The 26,944-nt window shown below is 42.7% G+C and overlaps 2 protein-coding genes across 2 annotated transcripts in view; both read right to left on the reverse strand.

Annotated features, from left to right (window-relative positions):
- RABGAP1 (RAB GTPase activating protein 1) overlaps positions 1-26,944 on the reverse strand; it is a 62,909-nt gene that overhangs the window by 22,757 nt on the left and 13,208 nt on the right. The window contains exons 6-13 of the mRNA XM_032131052.1: positions 26,493-26,650; positions 25,537-25,647; positions 24,809-24,875; positions 23,711-23,813; positions 22,361-22,530; positions 19,594-19,768; positions 18,872-18,965; positions 15,901-16,051 (exon numbers count right to left, since the gene is read on the reverse strand). Coding sequence (XP_031986943.1) covers positions 15,901-16,051; positions 18,872-18,965; positions 19,594-19,768; positions 22,361-22,530; positions 23,711-23,813; positions 24,809-24,875; positions 25,537-25,647; positions 26,493-26,650 — 1,029 coding nt within the window. The remainder of the gene's footprint in view (positions 1-15,900; positions 16,052-18,871; positions 18,966-19,593; positions 19,769-22,360; positions 22,531-23,710; positions 23,814-24,808; positions 24,876-25,536; positions 25,648-26,492; positions 26,651-26,944) is intronic.
- GPR21 (G protein-coupled receptor 21) lies at positions 223-9,527 on the reverse strand. Its single transcript, XM_032131067.1, has 2 exons — positions 9,430-9,527; positions 223-9,072 (listed from the first exon to the last, which is right to left on the reverse strand). The coding sequence occupies exon 2, from the start codon at positions 8,702-8,704 to the stop codon at positions 7,658-7,660; it is 1,047 nt and encodes a 348-aa protein (XP_031986958.1). The 5' UTR covers positions 8,705-9,072; positions 9,430-9,527; the 3' UTR covers positions 223-7,657.

Here is a 26,944-nt window from a genome sequence, read left to right on the forward strand (position 1 = left end):
GGGTTGGAATGGACCTTAAAGATCATCCAGTTCCAACCCCTGCCATGGGCAGGGACACCTTCCACTATCCCAAGTTGCTCCAAGCCCCGTCCAACCCGGCCTTGGACACTTCCAGGGACGGGGCAGCCACAGCTTCTCTGGGCAACAGAGAGGTTTTAAAGTAAGATCACTCCACTGTATTTCGTTCAGCAAAGCAACCTAAAAGCACATGCACGCACAGCCTCCCATGCTCGTGGTTTAATTGTAAACAGCATGTGAAAAAAACAATTTAAAAAGGTACGAATACAGTTTTGAAATCCCTGAAGAAAAGACATACCCACGAGTATTAAGAACAGTAAAAAAGCTCATCATTAGCAATTGCAAACGTGTTTCCATCCTGTTGCATTCATTAGAGGAATACAAAATTGAATCTAGTGTTTACATGCTAGAATAACAATAGAAACTAGATTTCAAAGGTTACATATGGAGAGAAATGTATCAGCATAGGAACTTGCAAAAGACTGTGCTGTACAGCATTTCTAAAGACATGAGTCTGTCAAGACAATACAATGACTGTAAATCCTTTCAGACAGTTCAAAAGCATGACTGGAGGTAATGCTGCTTTCTGTTCTCTGAGAGGATTAACTGCATCAGTATTTTTAGCAGATTTTAATGACAATTTAACCTCAAGAAACACCTAACCCCTCAAAAACCGAGGTGATCAGAAACATACAGGTACCTTACAGCCCTCAGGTTTTGTTTCTTTGTACACTAAACATCAATTCATTCGACAGCATCTACAGAAAACGTTTTAAAAAATGTTTTATGAAATACTTTTAATACTCAGTAATGCTAATATTTAAAAATACTTCACAGTGTGGTACTAATGTAACTCCATAAAACGAGCAACTTGAGTTTGCTAAAGCTCAAAGCCTTACGTTATATTAAAATAGTCCAAAGATTCCACACACACACACAGAATCACTAGCACTATAAATATACCTAAGCCACTTTAGTGCAAAGTCTAGTTTTGCTTCCCCTGACAAATCCCTCTATATTCCTGCCAGCATATTAAAATGTCATCCTTTACTAATCTAATTATTGATTTTCAAGGATTCACTTACAGATGAAATCCCAGAAGAACTTTTTTCAATTTACCATAAAAGTAATGACTTGGTTTATTAAGCATTTGATTGCTTGATTCACGTGGTCTCTGTCACACTGAGAATGACTCGCATATGCACAGCAAGATCTGAGTTCATCTTCATGAGGAGCCACTCAAATTTATTTCACCTTTTAATGAAAGGATCTCCAGTAATGACCATCAGAAAGAAGCCAAAGCTTTGAATTACAAAATTACTATCCTCATCTTACAAATTCATAAACAGAAGTCAGAACAGAAAGTTTGGACTCCCTGCTCTGTTCCGACCCCCCGTGCTGCACCTCAGGCCCCACGCACAGGCAGGTGGAGCATTCCCCGATCGCTCCCTTCCGAACATGGGTGTCTCTCTAAACCCCTACGCTAATCATTATCTAATGCAATGTGCATTCATTCAGCGTTTCTAAAAACTTCTCAGCAAATAAAGCTACTGGTTACCAACCCACAAACAGGTCTGTCCCACAGGGACCTGGTGCCTCCTGGGCTCTCCTGGAGCAGAGCCTGCACATCCTGTGATCAGCTCAGGGATTGCAACATTCCCCCAAAACAGCTTCAGGACAAAACAAAGATGACTTTAACAAGTTCTGTTTCTCAGCTGAAACAACCACGAAATCACCAGCCTGAGGATCAGTTCTGACTGCACAGATTGCTGAAGGACATCTGAGGCTGTAAAGAAACAACCTGGACCAGGACACAGGAATATCACTTCTGTTAACATTTTCATTAACTGCTAAAGCTCAAGAGATGCAAATGGGATATGGATGAGACCCACAAACACCTCCATTTGCAGCCACACTGAATTCCTGCAGAGCAGACAAGGACTGTGGCTTGTTTCCCACTCTGCAATAGGAGTAAGAACTGACAGATAACAGAACTCAATATTGCGTGGAGAACCACCAGCAAAGCTGCCTATATAAACAAACATTTCACCTGTCTAGAAAACAATGTCACAGGAAAAAAACTTGAAAAGCTGACCAAACAAAGTATATCCCATCAGATTACCACCCTGTGGCTGGAACACCTAAGACAGATAACCATGACACAGACTGACATTACCTGAACTCAAATGAGGGGCTGATCATCACCCCAGGTCTGCAGGGAATCCCTTTGGGCTGGGTGTGGGAGACCCCAGGCTCAGAGGAGCTGCCTCCAGGGAGCAGCAAAGCAAAAGCAAGAAGGGTAAACTCCACTTTTTAAAAAAAGTGTGTATTGTAAAGAAAATGACCCCCATTAAATACTCCATTGTTTTGACCGACCTCCAGCGGGTTTCCTCTCTTTGTTTCCATTGGCCACAACTTTCAGTTTCTTTCTCTAAATACAACTGCACCTGGTCCTATGCTTACTAAATTTTAATTATGGAGACCTATCCCCTTCCAAAAATGTAACTTTAGTATTAAATGCCTTTGCTTATGTGCAGAAACATCTTTCAAAGCACTACCTCTGCAATGCACACGCAATAATGGAAATAACAACTGGAAATGAGACATCCCCCTAGAAGCCAGGAGAACACACTTCTTTGTAGTGAAAATGGGACATTCTCCCATCATCCCAGAAGAAGGGCTGTTTGCTTTGATGGTCTGTAAAACCTGACCAGCTGCAGCCTCTCAAGGTCTGGCCTGACCACAGCCCCATACACACAACAGCATTCTCTGTATAAGGAATATTAAAGATAACATTTAGATAAACTTGGATTAAAATCCGAGTTCATCTTGAAAGACACCATGGGAAGGATGGGTCGTATTCTGCAAAGTCATGGAAGGGAAGAAGAAACATTTCTAAACCAAACAATAAAATAAGGGTCAAGTCAGGCAAATGTTTCAGCAGGTGCTTCAAGAACTCAAAACCAAACACGTGCTAAAACAACAAAAAAAAGCCCTCCAAAACCTCCACTTCCCCTTACTAAATTAAAATTATCTAAAACAGATGAATCAGAAAAATTTTAGAAGGGTCTTTTGTTTGTATAGTCTGAAGGCAGATTCCTATGCTGACATTCTGGTTCCTAAGAAATACTTTTTGAAGCACCAATCTGAATTAGAAGTTCTGTCAACTTCAAACCCTGATGTGAAGTAAGATCAGACTGAAATGTTTCAGACTTCCTGACTCATGGAGTTACTGCCTTGATCATCACAGCACTTGGGAACACCACAATAAATAGCAAAAATTCTGCACACTGAATTTGCACACTGAGTGTTTCCATCTCGTATCACATCTGGGCCTTGGAAATCTTTTGTTTCAGAACAGACAAACTGAAATTTAGGATTCTCACACATAAAGCCTTTATATGAGCAGGAGGGAACAATGCCATTGGGAATTCTGTGTCTCTTGCAATTCTCTGTGCCTCAGTACTTTGTACCCCTTTCTTCCTGTCAAAGATTTGTGACAAATATCCAAAACTGCCCCTTGGCACTCTGACACTGAGCCACGTCAGAATTCCAAGTAGTAGAAACATTTCTGAGCGATAAGAAACTTAAAAACAAGTACAAACTCCCCAACAACAAATAAAGACTGTAGAAACTGGTAACATTTAATTAAAAAAAATTTGACAGTAGATAATAGCAAAACTTTTGTTTCACACAAAAGATTTCTGTTGAGTTTAAAAATACTGTTCCTTGATTGAGATCACAAAAAAAATATTTCACAGATATTTTCCCAGTCTATTTGGAAAATGACGACATAATCGCAACCTAAACTTCCAGTAATCTTAAAAAAAAAAAAAAACCAACAACAAACACTTCTACATGAAGCAAATTACCACCTTCTGAGAGGTTTTGAGTACAGAAATCCTTCCTGTGGCACTAAAAAAAGCTTCCGAATTGCATCCTGCAAATTGAACCTTCCAGCAGCTTAATTTGAAAGTGAGGCAGATAATTCTAATAAAAAAATAAATTTATAGTCTGAGATGAAACGCCAAAATTAGTTCATTTAATCATATCACAACTCCATTTTTATGAAGATGCAATTTGATTTCTGTCCTCTCCTCAGCGTGGCATTTATCTGTGCAACGCTCTCACCACTGATTTCCAAAGCACCCAGACACAGACAGCACCAGGAGAGGATTCATTTCATATGTGCAAGGATGAAAATGATCCAACTGGAAAGTTTGCTGCCTGACCATTCCTAGCAGGGACTGTGATGGGAAGGACTCCTATGCCTGTGCTGGTTGCATGACAAAAGATGATCAATGCACTGCTGAGAAACAAAGTAATGTTTGTCAAAATTATTTCTCACTGTTGGCACAGTGAACAGAATTCGCTCCCTGCAATTTCACTGAAGACAACAGACTGAAATGTTATAAATATTTAAAACAGCTAAACACATACTACACATACTACGTCAACATTAAATTAACTTAGAGGGAAAAAACACAATTTAAAATTTTTAAATGTCAATAAATTAACACAGACAAAAAGAGAAATATTTGGCACTAAAACTAAGCTACTGAGGCAACACTAAAAGTGTCTGTACAGTGGATGAAACTTGAACGCATCATTTGGCTGCAAATCCTCTCCATCCTCATCTCTTGGAGACTTCCAGATTCTGATTTTCACCTCTTACAAAACACGTCTGAACTGAGGAAGACTTGGAGATGAGTAAGGCAACTGAAAACAGCCTGGCCACCAGGAATGTTAGAACTGAACCTTCGCTGCAAAACAGCAACAGCTGCAAGAATGCATCTGCATCTGGATCAGCCACCACGCTCCAAGTGCAATTCCAGGCTCAGGGCTGAAGTAGCAACTGCTTCAGCTCCAGTCAAATCTCTATGCCATGATTTAGACCCCTTACCAGTTTCAAAAACTTTCCAAATTCTCAAAAACTAGCACACAATGCTCCTATTTAAACTGTCTATTTAGCCATAAAAAACACCAAAAGCAACAATCTTTGCTTTCCAGCTTCCACTTAAACCTGAAACTGCCATTTCTAAGGTTTTAGGCTCCAGCAGATTCCTCTCTTCTGTTAAGTTTAATCAAATGCTATTTCAGTGATACACTGCATCATTTCAAAGACTTAGAAATGTTAGATAAGGTGAAGAGTCAGAGAAAAGCTACTGGGAGTTTACCTGAGAGGCTGTTCCAAAAATACCACACACACACACTTTGACATGAGGGACTGAAGCCCTTGAATTGTTCCCCAAAGCCCACCTTTGCCATAGTACCCACAGACTGCCTGAGAACAATCAGCCATGATGTGCTGTGAGCTTATTATCCCACTTCTTTTACAAATGAGTCACTCCACCCCTGTGCTGCCCCCATGGCTGTCTGTGTCTAACCAAAATTCCGACTGCAAGGGCTCTGCCGAGCAAATCACCCCGGGCGTCTGCGAGGATCCAGCACAAGCCCCGGCTCTACGCTCTGCTCTTTGCTACAAAGAGAGCAAGAAACGGCAGCGTGAAGGCAGCAGGGTTTAGACAACCTGTGTTCTTAAAATTTCAGATGAACTGAGGAGGATGTTTATCTTGAGAGGTTTGGACTATGGATGAAATAGCTGGAAGCAGACCAAGATGCCACTTACATGCTTTGCCCCAGGGCCCTCCAAGAGAACGAGGCAGCAGCAGCAAGAGGCTCTGCCCCATGCTCCCCAGAACAGGTACACACACATCCAGGAGAGGAACTCAAGTGTACCAGCGTGCCACGCCAGGAATGCTTCATCCTGCTGCTCTCTCTCTCCTTCCCCATTTCCTCACTGGCAGCCCCACGAGACCGTACTAGAGCAAATGTGGATGGGCAGCAAGGCCAGGCTGTAGCAATCGTGGCATGTGATGGGGCAGAGACAAGCTGGTATCCTCCGGGGCAAGGCATAGAGAGGCCAGGGCTCACAGCACAGCACAGAGGAGGGGGGATTTTGCAGGAGGGACAGGGCAGAGTATTAAAAATATGATCTTGATCTAGAAAAACGTAGACTTGAAACCAATTAACAAAAACAGAGCCTTCCCTTTGGCCAAGAGAATTACCCCAATTCTAAAAATATCACATTATTTTTCCCTACCCTTTTTTCATTCCCACTGTGACTAAGAGCACACCAGCTGTACCAGAGGAGCTCAGGGAATTCCCCACTCAGCAACCCAAGGCAGTGACGGGAAGCACAAGGAGGGACATGGAAGGCAGATGGTCAGGGGCAAAACCTGCTCTCAGAACAGGAGAGACAAGAGGGACAGCCCCTCACCAGGGACAGGGTGACACTGCAATCCACCACTACAGCAATACTTGGTTCACTTTCATTTCCACAATGGCATCAGTCAAAAGACAAGGATATTCTTTAGGAAAAACTCAGCAACTTGGGGGCCATTCTGCCTTCTTAACAGCATGACAGTACTCAAAACATTTAATCTAGGCTAACTTGAACAAGCTCTGGTCAATGAGATTTGGTTTCTCAGATACTGCCTTTGTCTGACCAGTTAGATATGCTTTCACCAACAGGATTTAGCTCCTGCTATATTTGAACCATCTTTAATCCCATGAAGGCTAAAGAAAAATGTCTCTGATTTAGCTCTGTGCACTTATGAATAACTCAAATACTACAGTTAAATTTACAACATAGTTCCCTTAGCTGTTTAGAAGACAATTGTTTTCTTTCCTTTCCCCTTAAGTTCCAGTATGTAAAATATCAGAAGAATTTAGATTAAAAAAAAGGGGGACATGTTATTTTTAAAGTTGTTCTTGAGAAAATTTCCACATAAAAAACCCGTGGCATTTCTCCACTGGTTTGAGAACAATTTTCACATGTTGGCATCATCCTTGAGTGGCTGCCACAACTCTAGTATCATAAAGCAACACGTATTTCTCTTAGCTTATCAAAACACATTTTATTTAACTGCTAAATTTGGTCTGATCCAAGTTTTTCTTCTTACTTCACAACAAACAGGAAAACGCAGATGCCGCACTCTGATCCAAACATGCATCCTACCAGGGGAATGGGGCACGGAAGCCAGATCAGCCCTAAGAGTATGACTGCCCAGATCACATCGCTGCACTCACGGCTCATTAACAGAGTTCACACTGAAATGGTCACATTGTTCACTTCTGTTCTACAAGTCCTGTCTAGGTAGCACTGAAAAACAAATTGTTTGGCCCCTTCTGTTCTGACGCTGGAACGTTGTATCAATATACTTTGGCATATATTAAAAAAATCCCTGTAATATACCATAGACTGTGACATTTCCACTTCAGATCTATCATTTACATGTGAAGCACGAATTTCCAAAGAACCCAGTAAAGCTGTAAGAAAGACTACATTTTGCCGAAGCTCTCAGACACCCACTCCATTCAGTCACACCAGCTGGAGAGGTAAGTGTCAAGATACAGCTTTATTCTTTAAAATGAATGTGGAGGTGAAACTCCACAGCCTCCTCCACAGCAATCATTTTTTAAAGAGAAACCACAACGATATGTGCTCCTGATTCTTCTGTGTCAGCAGCATTTCTCAGAAACCTTTTTGCAAATCTGGGTATCTTAAAATCATATCTAAGTTATTTTGCAATCTACGCAATTGTCCCTGCACTTTCCAGTCCAGCTGACAGGCGTCCTAGACATGACATCCATTGGAAGATCTTTTGCTCCTAGAGGTAGAGGAGTCCTTAGCTACCCTCTGTCTAGCACATGAGGCACAGATGGCCCCCGAGAGACGCTTCAGCCCCTTCTGAAAGACACTGTTGGAGAGACTGTAAATGACACAGTTGCAGAAACTGTTGCTAATGGCAAGCCAAGTGGTCAAGAAGGATGCGACGCGGTTACTATAGACATTGGAGCTCTCCAGCAGGAAATAGATGATGTAGGGCAACCACAGGATGTAGAAGACACTGGTGATGCGGAAGAGGACCATGGCATAGCGCTTGTCCGGGCAGGGCTGGGCCTCCCCAGCCTCCCCGTCCTGGGAGCTGAAGCGCACCCGCCGCTCGTTGATCTCCTTGGTGTGCTGCTGGCAGATGCGGAAGATGTTGAAGTAGGTGAAGCAGATGATGAAAGCGGCCGGGGCATAGAGCATCACCACAATGAAGAGGGTGAAATAGGGATCGGTGTTCCAGGAACTGGCGCACCACTGGAACACATCCCCGTGATATCCAGGCTTTCCCCAGTGAAAGGAGGGTAAGAAGACCAGGCAGGAGTAGACCCAAATGGTCAATATGCAGATTCGCAGCCTCCACGGGGTAACCAGCGTGTTGTAGGTCAGCGGCTTCGTGATGGCAATGTATCTGTCAATGCTGATGCAGGCCAGGGAGGCCATGGAGACGCTCTTCAGCACTGATACCACATAACCAAAGATTTGGCAAACCAAGGACTCACTTAAAACAATAGGATAGTGCAGCAGAGACAAAGAAGGCACCAGACAGCTCACGCCCACCAGGAGGTCAGCATACGCCATAGTCTGGATGAAGTAGCTGGTGGTGTGGTGGTTCAGCAGAGGTGCACAGTGAAAGACAAATATCACAATAATGTTGCCCGAAATAATCAGCACCATGAGGAACACAATAATTACCACTTCCAGGAGGCAAAAATTGATGGTCTCCAAATAGCTAATGGCCAGGAGACAGAAGGGCCGGCCACTCTGGTTGCCAACCAAAGAGGAGTTCATCTTGAGCACTGCAGTGATCTCTCTACTTCATGCTCCTGCCTGCTGCCTGCAGCCACTCCAGGCAGCTGCTGTCATTGCGGCTGGTGCTCTGTGTGTAGCAATGTCAAAACCGGAGCTCCGGTCCCCAGGGCTGCTCCAGATGCTGCTGCTGTGCATTGTCTGCAGCACAATTCCCCTTTAAATCCGGCTCCCCGCCGCTGCCGGTGCACCGGGACCCAGCGGCAGGCATGTCAGCAACTTCCCCGGCACACGGGAGAGGGCTGATACTGATGCCCTCCTGGGTGGGCTGGAGCGCCGAGGAGGAATGAGAGGCTGGGGGAAGAGGGAGAGGAACCTCCACCGAGTCAGGACGAGAGTCCTCCCAAAAGCTGACAGAGAGAAGGGGAAAGTGCTTTACAGAACCGCCTCTCCCCCGCGCTGCCACCTCCGCCGCTCCCCTCCTTCCCCACGCCCTGCTCAGCGCTCCCCGCCGGCCCCGGCTGCAGCCCCGCTCCCTCCCCACGCCCCGCCGGCGGCAGCGGGAGGCGATGCCGCCTCCCCGGAGCCCCGGCAGCCGGGCGGGGGGATGCGCGGCGGGGAGGGCGGGGGTCCAGCCCTTCTCCGCTGGCTCCATTTTGCACGGCGCTTTTGTTCGCCGCCTCTCCCGGCCCCGCCGCCGCCGCCCCGGCCCCGCCGCCGCCCCCTGCCCGGCCGGGGCCAGCCCGGCCCCGCCGCCCCGGCCCTACCTGCGGCGGGGGAACAAAAGCGCGGAGCATCCTCGGGCGGGCGGCGTGTGCTCCGGCCGCGGCGATGCGGAGCCGGGGGCGGGGAGGCGGGAGGAAGGGGAGGGAGGCGGCGGGAGCGCGGGGGAGGGCGCGGCGCAGCGAGGACCCGGCGGGGAGCGGGGCCGCAGCCCCGGCCCCCATCCGCCCGCCCAAGCGCGCAGGGAGCCGGGCAGCGCCGGCCGCAGCCTCGGGAAGGCGGGTCCGCACTCCCGGGGCGCTCGGCGAGGCGGTTCCACGGGCGGCCGGTGGCGGTGGGAGCCTCACCCGGCGCGACCCCGCCGCCCCCGGCAGCACACGCGGGTCCCAGCCCTGCCCGTCCCCGCGCCGCCGGTGCCGCAGGGACACACACCCAGCGCGCAGCCCGCTCCTCCTCCTGCACCCCTGCACGGCGAGCGCCAACCGTCCATCACCGCCCTGAATTCACGCGGTTCGTCGTCACTTAAAGGCTTTTCCATCCCAGCCCTTTTGGGGAAATACCTAGTCGGGAATAAACGTGCCTTTCCTAGGTATTGTGTGTGTTGCTTAGGAGACACCTGAAACCAAGGGCAAAGCTGAGAACGATGTCCCACCATTAATCCAGATGATGCTCCAGGTAGGCAGGCACCTCCCTCCACACATATATATATACACAGAACACAAAGGCATCGCTGTCCCTGACAGTCCCTGACAGTCCCTGGGACATCCGACACCAGAACAGAAAACCCAGCGACATTCCAGCCAGCAAACACGCGAGAGATTCACAGCACAACACTCCAACTTGTATTCACACCCTAAGTTAATACCACCTCACTATTTAACCAGAAAAACCTCTTTGAAGGCGGAGAGGCATAAAAGGTACAGCTCTTGTTTATTGTTTGTCAAGAGCTTCAACTGACAGGCTGGAAAACACGTTCCCATGGTATGTGGGAGCTCATCCTCTGACCCTGACAGTTCCACCGCCAACGCTTAGGACAGGCCCTTGCTACAGGAATTTGTATTTGAATGGATCAAACCAGTAAAAAACTGGAGTGAAGCTCTTCAGCAATCAAAATCATTTAGTCAGACATGAAAGTGTGCAACTGGCATCCTTACAAGCCTGAGTCCACACACTGAATTCAACCAATACCAACAAACCCAAGGTTTCGGTTAACCTAAGCTAAACATTGGTCACTGCAAAATACCTAATGGGAAATTAATTGAGGCCAAAGGGGTAGATGTCAAAGCAATCAAGATGCAACGCTCAGGTTTTTAGCTAACCGGTAAGTAGAAAAAACATTTCATGATACACTTGTGTTGGCCAAAAGTCTGTGCTGGACAACAGCATGACTTGGCAGATTTTACTCAGACTCATACAAATGTTTGAAAACAAAAATTTGGGGTTTCTGCCCTATGTTTAACCCAGAAAAGATCCCTTTACTATTGTCCATCATTTTTTTTACAATTTATGGTGTTTCTACTCATGACGACTGAAGTACTAGAACTGTAGCTAGGAAACATAAACTTTGAATTAAATTTAGGCCAGGGTATTGTGGATTTACAAAAAACAAGCTATGATTGAATTACTGCTGGAGAAATGATCTCCTATCTTTCCAAAGCAGAGAATGATTTACATACCGATTGATTCGAATAGTATTTCTGGATCCTTGGGCACAAATAGACACATTATAAACATCCCCAAGGAAACAACATACATTAAACTTTCTATCTCAGATACATAAAAATGAGGTAGCAATGGAAATACTGAACCCAACCAAAACAACATCTGGTTGCTGAAATTTTTAAACAGAAGCTGCACCATGACATCAAAAACTCCCCAGTGTTTAGGTTTTTATGAAAAGTTGAATGCCCATAGAGCCGAGGTATTTCTATAGAAGAGCCACGTCTGTTTTTTCCTTTAACTGACATTCTATTGTTTCTTCGAAGCTGAGAGCAATGACTCCACTCAGTGCTCTTGCCAACTTACTCCTGTTTGCTTGAAACACCCAAACCAGCAGTAGCTCCACCTCCTCCTCCTGCCCTTGCCCCAGAAGCCAGCCCAAAGTGGCCCAAGGGTGCAAACTGCACCCAGAAGGTAACTGGGGTACAGTGCCTGCTCCCCCAGCTCTCTGCTCGGGTGCACCACCAGCCCACCACGAGAACCACTCCTAAAGACACCAAAATGTGTGGCTGAGGTGGCTGAGGTCCGTGAGGCTGAAAATACTGCTGGGGTATAGAGACTTCTCCCACTCTACACCATGGTACAGCACCACCTCATCTAAGGCAATGAAAAGTACTCAAGAAATTATTCAAAGTTACAATGAAAACTCTTGGGAAAAGTACTGCTTGTAAAAGATAATTAAACTTTTATCACCATGTGATCCAAACTAATCAAACAAGGGATCTTGAAGTTCAGGCACACTGACAAGGCTACACCATCTCACACTGTGATGCACAGATGCATGGTAGGTTCCATTTCAGTTGATTGTACACAGTCATGGCCCTCTGTACTCCTGAAAATTCAATGTATTCTTTTTAATTTATAGGAACATATGGAAATATGATTGTGATACAAGTGGAAAATAAGTGTTAACCACCCACAGCTAAGGTTCTGTCACATTGTATGCTATCGATGACAACACATTCAGTCAAATAACGGTAGTGACATTTTAATCTATTTCTTCATTAAAAACTAGCATCATTTGCACTGAGACAGACGAGTATATTTGGTAGAACATCTGTGTTCTATAATCCTCATTTCATGGAGACAAAAAGGTGGGAAGATGAGAAAGTGGGTAGCAGGAGTCCTGCTATAAGAAAGACTGGAACAAATTAATCTCTTACCAGGTCTGGGATTTCTCCCAGAAATGGTGACCCCGGGGTAACATTCCAGGATACTCCTCCTGACACTGGACTATAATTTTTTATTTTGTTTGTGCCACAAGATGTCCCTCTCATGTTGTAATTTTCTTAATATAGTGTATTTATCTGGTACAACAGTTCACGGTTTTTTTCCTTTCAACATTACTTCCTCCCACACAGACCTATATCCAAAAGCTTTTTATTTTCTCCTCAATATTGTAAATGTCAGGTTTTTAATGCTGCTATTATGAAGAACTTCTCCACTGAGAGATTCAGTAGTTGTGTTAATCCTTTCTAAAATTTGTCTGAGAAGTGGCTGTTGTCTCTTTTGCTTGGTATCATGATTATTTATCTTTTTTAGCCTGTCTGGCTCGCTTTATGCGCTTTCTACTCAACACCACCTTCCATCCACCTATGCCTGTCAAGAACATGCAGTATTTTTCCTGCAGGTGTCCGTTCATACCTGGAGTGAGTCCCCATGTGTCTTCTGCTACCTTTCAGTGGCTGGAAGCCTGAAGATTAACAGCCATAACTGTGATTGCCAAAGTGCTACCAGCACCAGATGCCTCTCCCAGGGATTGTCTAGATCGTTTTACCTAGAGCTTGCTTTCTGTCCCCAGTAGGGACATGACCTTAATTCACTGGGCTGGCTTTCATCCACACTCCCCACCACCAGCATGGCAATCTGGAGTTGCTAAAAGCTTTATTATTGCACACAGATGGCGTGCAAATTCTCAAAAGTAATTTGTGGAAGCACCACGATGGTGAAACTTCAACCTTCCTGCAATAACAAAAGCAAGGAGGACAAAACCCCAGCCAGTGTGTGGCAAAGAAAATCGGAGCAAATAATTAATAAATGCTGTCATGATGACTAGAACACAACAAGCACACCTTGAAGCACATTTTCAATGCCATTTTTAAGTCACATTCAAGAAGAGAGCTAGACACAGCTCTCCTGCATGGTAGAGCACAACAGGAGGCATTTCCTTTTCAATCCTTCAGTAGCCACAACTGAACAGCAAACAAAAAACTGTCCTTGCAGCAGTTAATTTGCAAAGGAAAGCAAAAACCAGAGACTCCCTGAGCCTGCCCAGGAAAGCGAACACCAGAAGAAATCCTGGGGCGCTGCATCCAACATCCTGTGCACAAGGGAAAAAAAAAAGCCCTGAAATGGGCCAGAAGGTTTTGAAACAGCTGTCAACACAGATCCTTATTAATTTGGGACTGTGCTGCCACACGGGGCTGTGAAAAGCCTGGCAGAAATCAAATGCAGCTACAGGAATAGAGGTCAACATGAAGAGAGAAAGGGAACTGCATTATGAGCACTCACACGGGTTTCCTGCATCTCCTGCTCACATTCCAGGGTATAGGTTTTACACGGACTCCTTGTGCTCCTGCACTACACCACAGCAGTTATTCTCACATAAACCCCCTTCAAGGCATGGTAATGCAAATAAACTGTAGGCTTGCCAGAGAAGAATTGGCATTAGTGACACGCAAAACACAGCAAAGTATTATGAAGATGGTAAAGCAAGGTAATGGACCCTTGTCTTCATATAATTAACAATTTTTTTTCCCAGGAACATTTACTCGTATGCATTGCTGCATACTGACTGTAACTGAGCTGCTATTTTAAGAGCAGTAAGAATTAGTCACATTAGAACTCCAAAATTATCAAATTTCATGCCTAAGAAAGGCACGAAAACAAAAATTTGAGGCCAAAGACCAGCCCAGCATTATTATACTCTTGGCACAGACTATATACAAAGGGTCTGCAAACGATACCTTGCTGTGCCTTGCATTCACGTTCTCCTCAGCCTCCCAAACAACCCTTGCATTTTCTGCCTGTCCTCCTCTTTAGTACCTCCACACACCCACTGAGACATAACCCTATTTAAAACCTTACACTTTTTCCACTGCCTGCAGACTGAAGAAATCCCAATTCCCCTGTGAACCAAGCACACCCTCCTGTTCTCAAGCACCAAACTCTGTCCCTTCTACAGAAACAGTTCCGGCCTGTTTCCATACTTAAGTCACAACAAAACAAACAGCCATGGCACTGGGCTAATATGGCACTTCCAGATTAGGGAAACCTCATTTTCATTTGCTTGAGCTGGCTATGGCAGCATGCTGGTGGATATACTACAGACCTCATGGGACTACAGCAGGGTCTGAAAATGGTCAATCAGGACCCATTCTCTTTAATTTCTTAATTAGTTTCCGTGCTGAACGACCACTGCAGGTATAGCAGTGCTTTTGCTGCAGAACACAGTGTTGGACCAGCCTACTCTCCCTTGTACTTGGACTCCAGAGATGCTTGCAACACATGAGATGCAGGTTACTTTCTTTGTCTCAGCCAAATGAAAACGAGTGGAAAGGTTTCACAGGTTTAAAAATGAAATGTTACACTATCCCCTTCCAGCTGACAAAGATAGTAGCAGAACGTGTCACCAACTGTGCCACAAAGACATTATCTTTTGCATTCTGATACCAAAACACTGAAACAGAGAAACAAGTGAGGCTGACAGCTACTCACCAGGCAATTAAAATAACACAACAGCATAGCTGTGATCACTCCTTGCCAGAGCACTCAACCTCCACATTACTTATATGATTTATTCACCATGAAATCCAAGTTACAGCTCTACAATGCATAAACCAATATTAAGGAATTCAGATCAAGTTTTTTCTGTATTCACTAAGTATATGAAAACACTTATGGCAGAACATTTTTAGCTGATCTAACATGATTCATTCACATCACGTAGGATCCTTCCTGCATGATTCCAGCAGAAACTGAGTTTAATTTCAGAAGCCCTCTTGCCCTCAGAATAAGGTCTTTAATTGCTCCTTGTGAATCTGTGCCATCAGAATATAGATATACAAAGGCTGATTCACTTGTTTTGCTTTTTAACTGGTGAATAATTAATTTCTGTTATATTTGTACTAATGCTGCATCATGAATAATTTCTAATACAGTCCTTCTAGACTTGCATGTTTGATGAAAGCAATAAAATCCAATGTAGCTATACAGATAATGGTCAAATCCAAATTAACACATCTGTTTTCTAGATAAGAAAGCGACATTTCATTTTGTGACCCATTTGTTACTCAAACTTTGAGAACCACTGGATGATGTCTGTACACACAATTCTTATATCCTTTTCCTACCTTACTGAGATCAGCATTCAAGATGAAAAGTCACAAAACTGCTGTCTAGTGCAAAAACATCCACATTGTTCTGTTTTCTTGCTATCAAAAAAGGCTGCAATTTCTACTAGTGTTGGATTTTTATCATAAACACAGACAATACAAAAAAATTCAGCCTCCATTCACAAAAACCAAACAAGCAAAGAAAATTAATCTGTCCATTATGAAAGCAATTAATAGGATGCTTATTTTTTACAAACTAACTCAGAACTCGCAAAAAAGAAGCAGCGTAATGCTACCAGCAGCTCTCTGTTAGGGTTTTTGTTGGAGGATTGAATCATGGTCACTCATTGATACACTCAGGTACACTCACGGACCCTCAGGCAGGAGGGCACATACTCGAAGCCACTGTGTTTCCATTCTTTCAGAAATGGAGGGGAAAAGAGCTGAAGAAAGCCACGGTACCTTTGTGATGAGGATCCTGTACTTCTCCACGAGGTGGTCGTTGTTGTGACACCCTGCCAGCAGCTGCCACACCTCTCCCCGCAGCGCCTCGGGGACTCCGCTCCGCACCAGCGCCGACAGCGTCTTGGGCCGCACGCTCAGGTTCAGGTGCCTGCAGAGAGCAGGGCTCAGTTACTGCAGCCAGCAGCAACAACCAACCACACATACCCGTGTGGAGCATCACACGTGGCACAACTGCAAGGCAGTCCAGATGTCCAAGTGAAATTCAAGTTTTGAAAAATAAGTAACATTTGGAGAACTACTTCCCAAACTATTTTCTCGATTCCCATTAAATTTGTATACATACATATATATTTAAAACATTCAACAAACAAAACACTCCATCAAATACTAGAGGACAGAGGGCACAATGTGGAAATTCCAAGTTCAAACTACCCCAAAATGAGCGGTTTGCAGAAGCCTACACTGCTCAGCTGCCCACAGCCCAGCAGGAAGATGACCTTCTCGGGGAGGGAAGGAGGACAGACGAGTCAGACAGAGCTCTAAAAGTCACCTCTCATGGTTATCTAACTTACATCCCTGCATTAGAGCAGCCTCCACTGCACCAGCCAGCCCCAACTGAACAGCTCTTTCCAGCAAGACCACTGACAGCTCATAAATTACAGCACTGCAAGTTGTAAAAACTAAACCTACGTATAATTTATGCACTTACAGCAAGTTAACCTGAACAGCTCATTTGTGGCTTATAAATAAAAATCCCCAAAAGACACAGGCCTTAAATCATAGAAATTACCATTTTTCTGCAGTTACTCAAAAACAAACTTCTGGATAGAATGATCAAGAGAATTGACAGACAAAGCCAGACAAAAAAAATGAACTTGTGTCACATCAGTCCCATTAAGTTCTTAATAAACTGGCATTTATTAATGTTTGTAACACTCTAACAGATATGTGGATGGTAATTTACACAGACTGGGACTCCCTATTGCCTTTCTCCAGTCTACAGTGTTCTGACACAATAACCTAGAGACTCGCAATGCAGACATTTAAATCAGTATTTACTGCACAGAACCCAGGACCATCATGTCCTCCTTCACTGTGCTTTCTCTAAAATAAATCAACTAACTAAAGTTTATATAGTAGTTACGTTTATATCAATACACAGTCATACCTATAGACATATATTTATAGAGCATTTATTATGCTTTTATAATATGTAAGTATATTTATATAAAATACTTCCTATATATAAAATAGCCAACATTTTTGTAAAGGCCTATAAAACTGCTTTGCCTCAATCTCAGATCAGAGGAAGTACAACAGCAGTTCCAATGAAAACAGTCATTGGAAGGCTGTAGAATAAAAACTACACACTACTGGGTTCTTCCAAATTATTTTTGAAATGAGAAAATTGTGTGACTCAGCAGTTATGAAACATCAGCCAAATATTCTTTGGTATCATAAAATACCAAATATTTAATTACTATACAAATCTAATTACACAATTCTAAAAAACTAGCATGAAACTACCTGAAGTCTGATTTTTATGATTTTCAATCCTCTTATGTTAAAAGCTGGAGGATCATTGCTTCCAAATACGAGTTTTTAGTTAAGAAGGAAAGCCCTTTAACACATATTAAAGTTGTTGCCAGCATTAGCACAGAAGCATTTCATATCCTCTTAGAGCTGCCAAAACATTTCCAATGGGAGTCAGGTGGCTTAATTATCTCTGAGCCCTTGGAAGAATTACAAAAAAATTCAAGTTGAAAGAAACTTTCTCACAGCAGCAGATGCACAGAGCTCATCTGGGAAAGATGTTTCTCCAAATCTAGGAGAGGGAAAAGGGATTATGCATCATTTTACCACAGCTTTCCCCTCTTACAAATGTTTCCATTTAGTGCAAAACCAAATTGGAAGGAGACATACTTATTCAAATAAGCAATAACTGCAGAAAATACTAAATAATTACGATCTTAAAGAGATTCCTTACTAAGTGGTCACATCAATGCTTTTTCTCAACTAAGCTGCATGACTGAGTCCAATCTCTGCTGTCCTGCTCCTTAGACCCAATACCCCATTCAACCCCTGACCTGCTGTACAGCCCTTGCCCTGCTCTCACTGACTTTAGGAAGCAAAAGGCCACAACTAAAGCCAGAGTCAAAACAAAATCTGTTTGAGCTCAGGCTCATGCTGCCCATCACACCACTTTGTGGGGAAAAAATAAAACCAAACAAAATCCCTGTCCTGGGGTCCTACAACCCCTGAATTTTGCAACAATCAGCATCACTTTAGAACTGCTCAGGCTACTTCAAGATGAATAAAAGATCCCTCATCAAAGGAGGATGGTGTTGCATTAGCAATTGGACTGTCAAGAAACAGTCTTCTTGTACACTGACATTTTCCAGGGAGAAAACAGCAGAGCTCATGTACTTCCTTCTTGGCAGGCTCTGGAGCCTTCCTTTAGATAAGGGAGGAAAAACATCTTCTCCATCCAAGTCCAAATCTCCCATATTCTTAAGCTACAGTCACTAAGATATGACAGCTGCAGGAAAAATTGGCTGTGAACCCAGTCAGAATTACAAAGAGGTATGGAAGTGATCTGTACAAAAAGACAAAGCAAGAGCTGCATCTTCTTTATACTGCTTAGTTTAGATTTTCCTTTAACAAAATCCCAAGGAACCTGAAGATAGTAGAATATTCATTTTAAGACAGAACGAACTAAAGACACAGCATAAGTGAATTTCTATACATTAAGCATGCACTCAAAAATTAAAATATTTAGAACACCCTCTAAAGAAATCAGAAAACATCAAGCCAGAGAATAACGGGTGTTGTGGGGATGGATAGAGGACTAAATTCATACTAATCTTATCTCCAATGGCCTCTGGAAATAAAAAACTCCAAGCAGAAGGAGCAAACAGAATGAGAATACTCAGAATTGTAATTTTCAGAATGTGATTTTGCTACTTACCACTTGGACAGCAGCTCTCCCCACGTCTCAAGAATTTTTTCTGCACACTCTTTGGAAACATCTCCAGAACCACTTAAGAGTGGTTCATCATTGTCTGCCAAGAGAACAGAAGGGACACTTCAGCCAAGGCCACAAGGAAGGCCAGCAGGAAAAGTGGAAAAGCAGAAACCCAAGTTATCTCCATTTCAGCTTGGATGTAAGGCCAGATGTTTCTACACTCAGAAGTGGTCATGGTTTGGTTTAAAAGAATTTTTTAAAAGCAGAAAAAAAGTTCTTGAAAAAGCATTAAGTTTCAAGCTGGGCAGGTCCTGGTACAATTTCATCTCTCACAGATGTCTGACTCTCCTCTGCACTAAGACGCTGCCTGCTGACACTTCCAAATAACACCAGCTTCTCCTTTCTGCTATCAAATCTGTTCACAAATGCTCAGGAAGGGGCAGAAGCTACATGATAATCCCCAGTTTTCAGGAGCCCTTTTTCACACTGTCCCAAATACACCACACAGGAGGCCTGGGCTAAGAAAAGCAGGAACACTGAAGTGCCAGAGGAGGGAGAGGCTAACCAGGAATGCTGGGACACCGGGTATTGAACCTTGCAGTATTCCAGCAAAAAGAACCCATCAGTCAGGCAGATTCTGACTGGAAAGGATCCTGCATCTTTTATAACCATGTTATTTACCAACTGCCCTTTCTCAAAGTCCACAAAGCACAGGAGCTTCTTACCTTCCTCTTCATCATCTTCTGGAGGAGATGGGATCATGGAGCCTTGAGACCCCGACTGCGGCAGGCGGAGAGAGGGGCTGGCTGTGGTTTTCCTTCTCTCCCTCTCCGACTCACTCTCCAGGCACACGACCTCATACAACGTGTCCGAGTTGTTCTTCCTGTCCTTTTGCTTTATCTAGGAAAGGAGTTTCATTTTACTGAGGAAGCTACACAAATGCCAGATCACTTCCTAAGGCTCTGCCTTCTCTCTCTGGAATATGAGAGCTGAGGAACAACTTCCACCCCATTCTACAGTGAGAAATGTTCACACCTGGAACACACTTAATGCAAGGTGCAGGCTGTCAGTGCTTCTGATGCCCTGAAATGTGCAGGAAGCATGCTGCACCCAGAGGCACAAAGTGTCTGTCACAAGCAGAACTGTCATTTGGATCTGCCATCCACAGGAAACTCATCTTTCCAACCATAAACGGACTGGACACAAATGCACTGATTTTTAAAGCTATAAATGCATCTGTGGTCTAAGAGATGAAGGTTCCTCAGTATGAAGCAATGTTGCCTTTATTTAAACATGCTGCATTTATTTAAACAGGAGCAAAACCTTTAAAATTATGTCAAATTACTCTTCAAATAGAACTTCTAAAAAGAGTTTAAAAAAGATAAAGTTTTTGGGGATACTGATGGTGGCAAAAGTAGTCTTAAAAATTTTGTTCACATTTATTTGAACAAGATGAGCTTTAAGGTCCCTTCCAAACCAAACCAGTCTGGGATTCCATGATTTTCCCATGGCAACGGTCTTCAGCAAAGCTTCCAACTCTGTGTATACACTGCTGCAGGAACACAAATTGCTGAGTCCCAAAGTCTACTCTGTGGCCCTGTTTCCCCATAATTTTCAATGCCTTGGTACCTTCCTTTCCTTTAAAGAAGGATTTTTCTTTGTAAAGTGGTTCTAAAATTTTAAGGATTTAGAATTTTTTTCCTAACTGAATAAAAATATAGAGCAGAAAAGAAAAGGCGAATGAAAGAGGGAAGTGAGATTTATAATTATACTCCACACTAAGCTCCCAGTGCTCAATTTTATCCTTTGGAGCACTAAAAATGAAGAGAAATGCATCAAAACTAAAAATTACTAAATCACTAAATGTAATCGAAGCAAATAAAATCCCTCTGCTTTCACCATTTCCGAATAAAGAAACACTGCCAAAGTAAGATAAGCCAATTCTACACAGCTGTATTTTTAATAGGCTAATCATGACTCCACAGAAACAGGTTTCCCTTCCAGGCTTATCAGGCAGTACATTCTATATCTGTTGCTTCCACTACGAGTTTTGATAACCTTCCATTAGTAAACACTGGAAGTTGGATAACCTGACAGCATCTGTGGAAAAAGAGAATTGGCCAAGATAAGTCACAATGCCTGTGAATTTGGTAAGACAAAAGATACAGAATTAGCTCAGTAAGATAAGCTTCCTCTAAACTGCCACACAGAAAAGGCACCTTTTGGAGGCTGTAGAATATTTATAGCCCAACAGCCTCTACTGTTCAACATCTCCATGTTCCACCTCAAAAATATTCTAAATAAAAAGGCTGAGCTCATCCATGAAGAAGTTTTCCACCTTAAATTTTGAAGGAAAGGAGTTTTTTTACACAGAAAAAGAATCCTTGGTGAACTTCATCTTTGTTACTACCTAGATGCCATTCTCTGTTAGCACTTAAAGACAAGTGTAAAAAAGAAGGAAGAAAGGCCTCTTGCTTAACTCAAAACCTCTTAAAATAAGAACACATCAAGAAATCAGGACTCCCAACACTGCTTTCTTTTTGGACCACACCCAGAATTACTAAGCCTTGAGAGAGCACGTACATCCACATTGTTATTTGCTTCTATATATTTCCATTTCTTTAAACAAGAGTTTCATTTCAGAACAATAATACCTAGAGCAGAAGAACAGCAGCTACTTCAAGTACATGATCTCTTTAGTGACTTGGACCTTCAACTTACCAGCCTTATTTTGAGACTAAGTTATTGCCTTGTACTGTTATTGTGAATATCCTGGACAGAAATAATCCTTCCATTTTTAGTAGATGGGTAAGAAAGTAAGTTGGAAAAGACAGTAAAAATTGTTAACAAGTTCTAGGGATTTTTTGTGGTTGCTTGGATTTTTTTCCCCCAGGGCAAATTGGGGGTATGTGTGAAATCTGTTTCCAACCATGCAGAAGGGGAAAATAGACTTTTGACAAAAAATAATTTCCTTTGGAATTTCATATGGATGTTTGCTCATCTAAAAAAAAATTTAAAGAAATGTTAAATTTGTATGATAAAATAAGTTTAGTGATATATTAGATACCATATCACCAGGATTACAGTAAGGACTTTTTTTTTTCCTCTTAACCCTTAATTTTAATTTTTTAATTAAAATTACCCCTCTATCCCCTTATGGCAGCAAGTCTCAGCATAGACCCAGTTTGCAGATAAATCCTCTGTTCCTTTTCTTGCTGTGGTTTGGCTGGAACATCCATAAGCCTCTCTGTAACTTCACAGACTCATCAAAGCTACCAAAAAAGCTATTTCAGGCTCTTCATGGGAACTGCAGATAGCCAGCAACAATCAGCATAATAAAGGGCAGCTCTTCTAAAAGTGAAGTGCATTTATTTTACCTCTTTGATTCAGGAGGAAAATGTTGCATTATGAACATTAGTAAAAGTTTTAGCAATCATAGGGAGAAACAGCCCATTAATTGTCATTTTTATTCCTTTATTTTTAACACATTACCTGTTTCAATTTTAAGAAAAAATTTTCAGTTGAGCTCCTTTTGCTGAAGGGCCAGAACAACCTCTCATTAGGCGAGCAAACTCTGACTTTAGTCTCCAGAATGAATCGAACGGGTTCCTGCACCTCAGTTATCACCAAATCCACAGCAGTGGTCATGAACAACACTTTATCTAGAGAGAAAAAATGAAGCCATAGTATGAAAAGAAATATTTCAAATAAAATATTCCCTAACCCCTTTCCTAGTAACATGGAAGAAAAAAGGAAACTTTCCTTTTCAGAATCCATTTTCCCCCTAATTTAACATCTCAAGAAGTCTCAAAATAGGAAAATCAGATCACTATGCACTATCCACTAGAGAGAAAGGAAACTGCAGCCTTCAAGCCAAGAAAAAGATCTTGTTAAAGAGAATAAAATGTCTGCTTTTTCAAATCCCACTGAAATGTATCCAATACCTTCACTAAACGTTATAGAGGATCTCTGCACTTAACTGCACAGTGCAGATCTCTGGCCACCCAGCCTAATTACACTTCAATTCTTCCTTGGTTTTAGAAGTAACTTAACTGTTTAATACCATGATATTAAAGGCATTTAAGACCATCTCAGCTATGACATTCTGAAGATTTGACTACACACTCTGATGTTCCAAAAGAAGGCAACAGGGCTCAGCAACCTATGAGAGCTCTCTGGCAGGGAATGATAAATTGTGTCCTTCAGGCAGGATGGCATTCACTCCAGCACCAGATTGTGCCCAGCAGCTGACTTTTATGACTTTGCCCAGTCAATTCCCATTAACTTCCCAACCTTTGGCACACAACAGTGACAAGAGATTGAAAAGATGATAATTCAGCTGACATCTTAAAAGTAGTAATGACAGATCTCTTTCAGGACTTGAGAGAGCAATGCAATATCAGCTATTTTTGGATGACAATTGGGAGTGGTTTACTTTCATTTCCACAGGTATAGGAATCCTTCTGTTTTAAATAAAAACTTGGGTTTGGAAAAATCTGAACTGACCACAAGACACTGAGCAAAGCAAGTACCTGCAAAAGTCATTTAGTGCAATTCTCAGTGGGATTCTTAAAAAGCTCCAGTACCTGCATCCTGTCCCACAGCTGCAGAGCCTCCTACTAGGACACAGTTCCTACAAGGTATTACTGAACACAGTTTGGTTTTAGCTGTCTTTTTCTTTTTCAGATTTTATGTGGCATTTAGCACCCTACTTTCTGAGAATATACCCCATCCCGTGAAAGTCTTTTTGTGGGATTCATCGGAAAAGAAAAGATAATTGATCCAATGTCCACTCTGGAAGTAATTTCGCTGCCTAGGGAAAACACCTGGCAACATTCATACCTTTTGGTGTTTCTTCATTTACAAACTGGAAGTGTGGAGACTTTTGATTCCAGCTCCCAGTGATCACGTATGATTTCCCATCAGAACTTTTACCCATGGACTCCTGGAAACAAGGTAAGTTTATATATCTTTATTTCAATTAAAGAAACCTCTACATTATGTGGTGCCAGCCCCATAGAAGAGCTACTGCACTGGCAAGGGAAGGGCAAGTCCATGTGACAGAGTCTGTAGGAGAGATCATCTCTGAAGGAAATAACAGAGTTCCCCTGCAATCCTTGGTCTCCATGCTGGTAACAGAGAAAGGCCAATTAATACTATTGTCATACCAATTATTACAATTGGTATTGTAATACCAATTCTTCTATTAGTACATGGCATGACCAATAGTTTTGGAGATGGCCATTTGACAGCAACTTTCAGCTCACAGAGATGTAGGTGAGATCACAGCCAGTAACATGTTATTCAGCCATTAAGAACCAAGTCTTTATCTAACGTTCAGCTTGTCTGTCTTCCCAACAACCTTATTTTCTGGGCAATCCAAAGCCTGGTAAAAAGCAAAATTATTCATGTAGTATTAAACCTTTTTGAGTACTCACTATGTACTGCATAAATACTAGCAAATTTGTTGTCACTTCACACTTGTGAAGTCAAATGATCTCTATCATTACTTTATAGAGAGAAAAGCGAGTCATGAGAACAAAGCACCCACAAGCTCTCAGAGTTATATTTGAAGCCTCTCAGGCCTCGATTCTCACAGTGATAACTATGCTGTATAACTTTCCATGTTCAAAGCACAGTGCTTTAATATTCAGCATGTCTAAAAATACGGTTCCATGTCTCTTATTTCAGGCCTCTGAAGGAGAACAGTCATGACTGACTGTAAAATTGGGCAAGCCCCTTGACCAAGCACCAGGTCACCTTCTAACTGAGCAGCAGAGGCGGGAACTCAACTCAACTGCATAGAGCCCCACCCTGAGCAGTGGAACCTACAGCATCAATTCCCAGCAACAACTGCAGAAGCGTCTTTTCTGTCTATCCTGAGATCATGCACAATCATAATCAAAATTCTTACTGAATTTTGGGAAGAAAGATCCTTACCAAATCCAAAAGGTGCATGTCACCACTCCGAACGTCTTTCCCACGGCTAAGGAGAAGGCCAAAACATCTGCAAAGCCAGGCAAAAAAATTTAACTGCAAAAATTAGACATGCTCATAAACAAACCATTAACATTTCTTATCTAAGTATTTGCTGTCATACACCACAAACAGCCCATGAATCCTCTGACAAACATCAACAAACCTTGACATTTGAAAGCAGCATCAAGCATGTCCAGCAAAACAATGTCAAGCCAACATCAAAAATGTTGAGCAAGATTTCAGAAGCATATTTACAATATGCTTTAACCCGGCCTACAGCAGCCTGGAAATTGTTCCACTACCTTTGTTTTAAAGAACAATGTAATAAAGTCACTGCTAACAAGGGTTCCTTATACCACAGCAACACTTGGCCCGCAGTCTTCTGCCCTTCCTTTGGTGGGTTTTTTTTTTCTTTTTAGACATATTTGTATAGAATTTACCCTTCAGTAGGGACAAGGATCAAATGAAGCACAAGGACCTCTTTTATGATTTCATTTTGGCCTTTTCACAAGGACTTTTGGCCCACACAGGTATGTCCCACTTCATCCTCTGGTTTACCACACTCAAGAGAAGTGTGGCACTAAATCACACAAATGGAGCATCCACAGAACAATTACTAACCTGCTGCCTCAGAGGCAAAATACAAACAATAAACAGATAAAGAATCTTTTAAAAATTGATGAAATTACCTTTCAATAGCAAGTTCTTTATTCGTTGTCTGTTGCACATAAATCACTATCTTCTTATCAATCCCTTGGCGGAGTTTGAAGCATTGCCTATCCTTGTCTTTGGGAACTGCACTGTTATTCACCAGGAAAGGAAAAAATATCTCAGGGGATCATTTATCTGCATTCCTTGCATATACCAAACCCAGCATCAGACACTGGTGCAGTTCCTTACACCAAAGCACTCAAAACCTTTCTTCCTTGCATGCTGCAATCAGTAACATGAAAGAAATGGCAACAGATGTAGGTGAAAACCAACGACACAGTTTACAAAACAAAAACTGTGGGCTTATATTGTAGGGGTCAGTATTGTGAGACTTCCAGCAGCATTTCACCAGTTTCTAAATACTGTTTCTCCATGTAACATACAGTATTTCCTATAAGCAACTGCATATTGCTTGCATCTCACAAGGGACGTGGCTGCTGAGGTACATGACACCAACGAGCCAAGGAGGGCACCAACCCTTAGACTATTTCCCTCCTTTTTTTTCTTAGGAGAGGCCCTTCTAAATGCTGCAAAAAGAGTGGAAAAACCTAAAACTACACTTCAGTGCCAATGCACACACTGAAGTCCCAGCACCAATATTCCCAGCAGCACAGTCACAATGATGCACTTTCAGCTTTAGCAGCAATTTTGCTGAGCACAACTTAAAAGGCAATGAAAAGGACTTAAAGACAATAGAAAAAAACAAAATAGAAAAAGCACATCGCAGGTAGCACCATGTTCAGTTCAACAACCAAGATTACATAGTCCAGAGGGTTGTCACTGTATTACTTCCCAAAATTATTTATGTCTGGGATTCATTTAAACTGTAACAGGAAACTTTCAAGGAGGCAATTTAGGGACCACCTCAGCCTCACAGTCCCTATTCACTCACTTTCCAGCAGAACCATATGCTGCATGCAAGGTGACTCTCTACCTGAAATAACCTTTCCCATCATCTTCTTTGATTTCCAGGGACACGGAGAAGGTGAAGATGTCACTGTCTGGAGTCTGGGGGGTGGCAGTGGCTGAGAGCGGGGTCTGTTTGGCAGAGCGCCGGAAGGCAGTGGCAAAGCTGTACAGGATCCGGCTCACCTGCAGCCAGAGTGCACAACATCAGCTGAAACCTACCTGGATTTTCACTAATTCACAACGAATTGTAGAAAACAATTCCGTTTTAGCATCTAATGAACTGTTTTTCTGCACTTCTTAGGATAAACTGTTAACCATGCATTCTTATCCCATAACTGAGGTTTCTATAATTATCTTAACTTGGAGTAGAAAAAAGCCAAAATGGATGGATTACATTACTTCCAAAGTGCCTGAAATACTTCACTTTAAATTCAGTAATAACATTTACATGTACACAATTATGATTTGATAAAAAAT

The sequence above is a fragment of the Corvus moneduloides genome, chromosome 21 (genome assembly GCF_009650955.1).
Source record: "Corvus moneduloides isolate bCorMon1 chromosome 21, bCorMon1.pri, whole genome shotgun sequence".
NCBI lineage: Eukaryota > Metazoa > Chordata > Aves > Passeriformes > Corvidae > Corvus > Corvus moneduloides.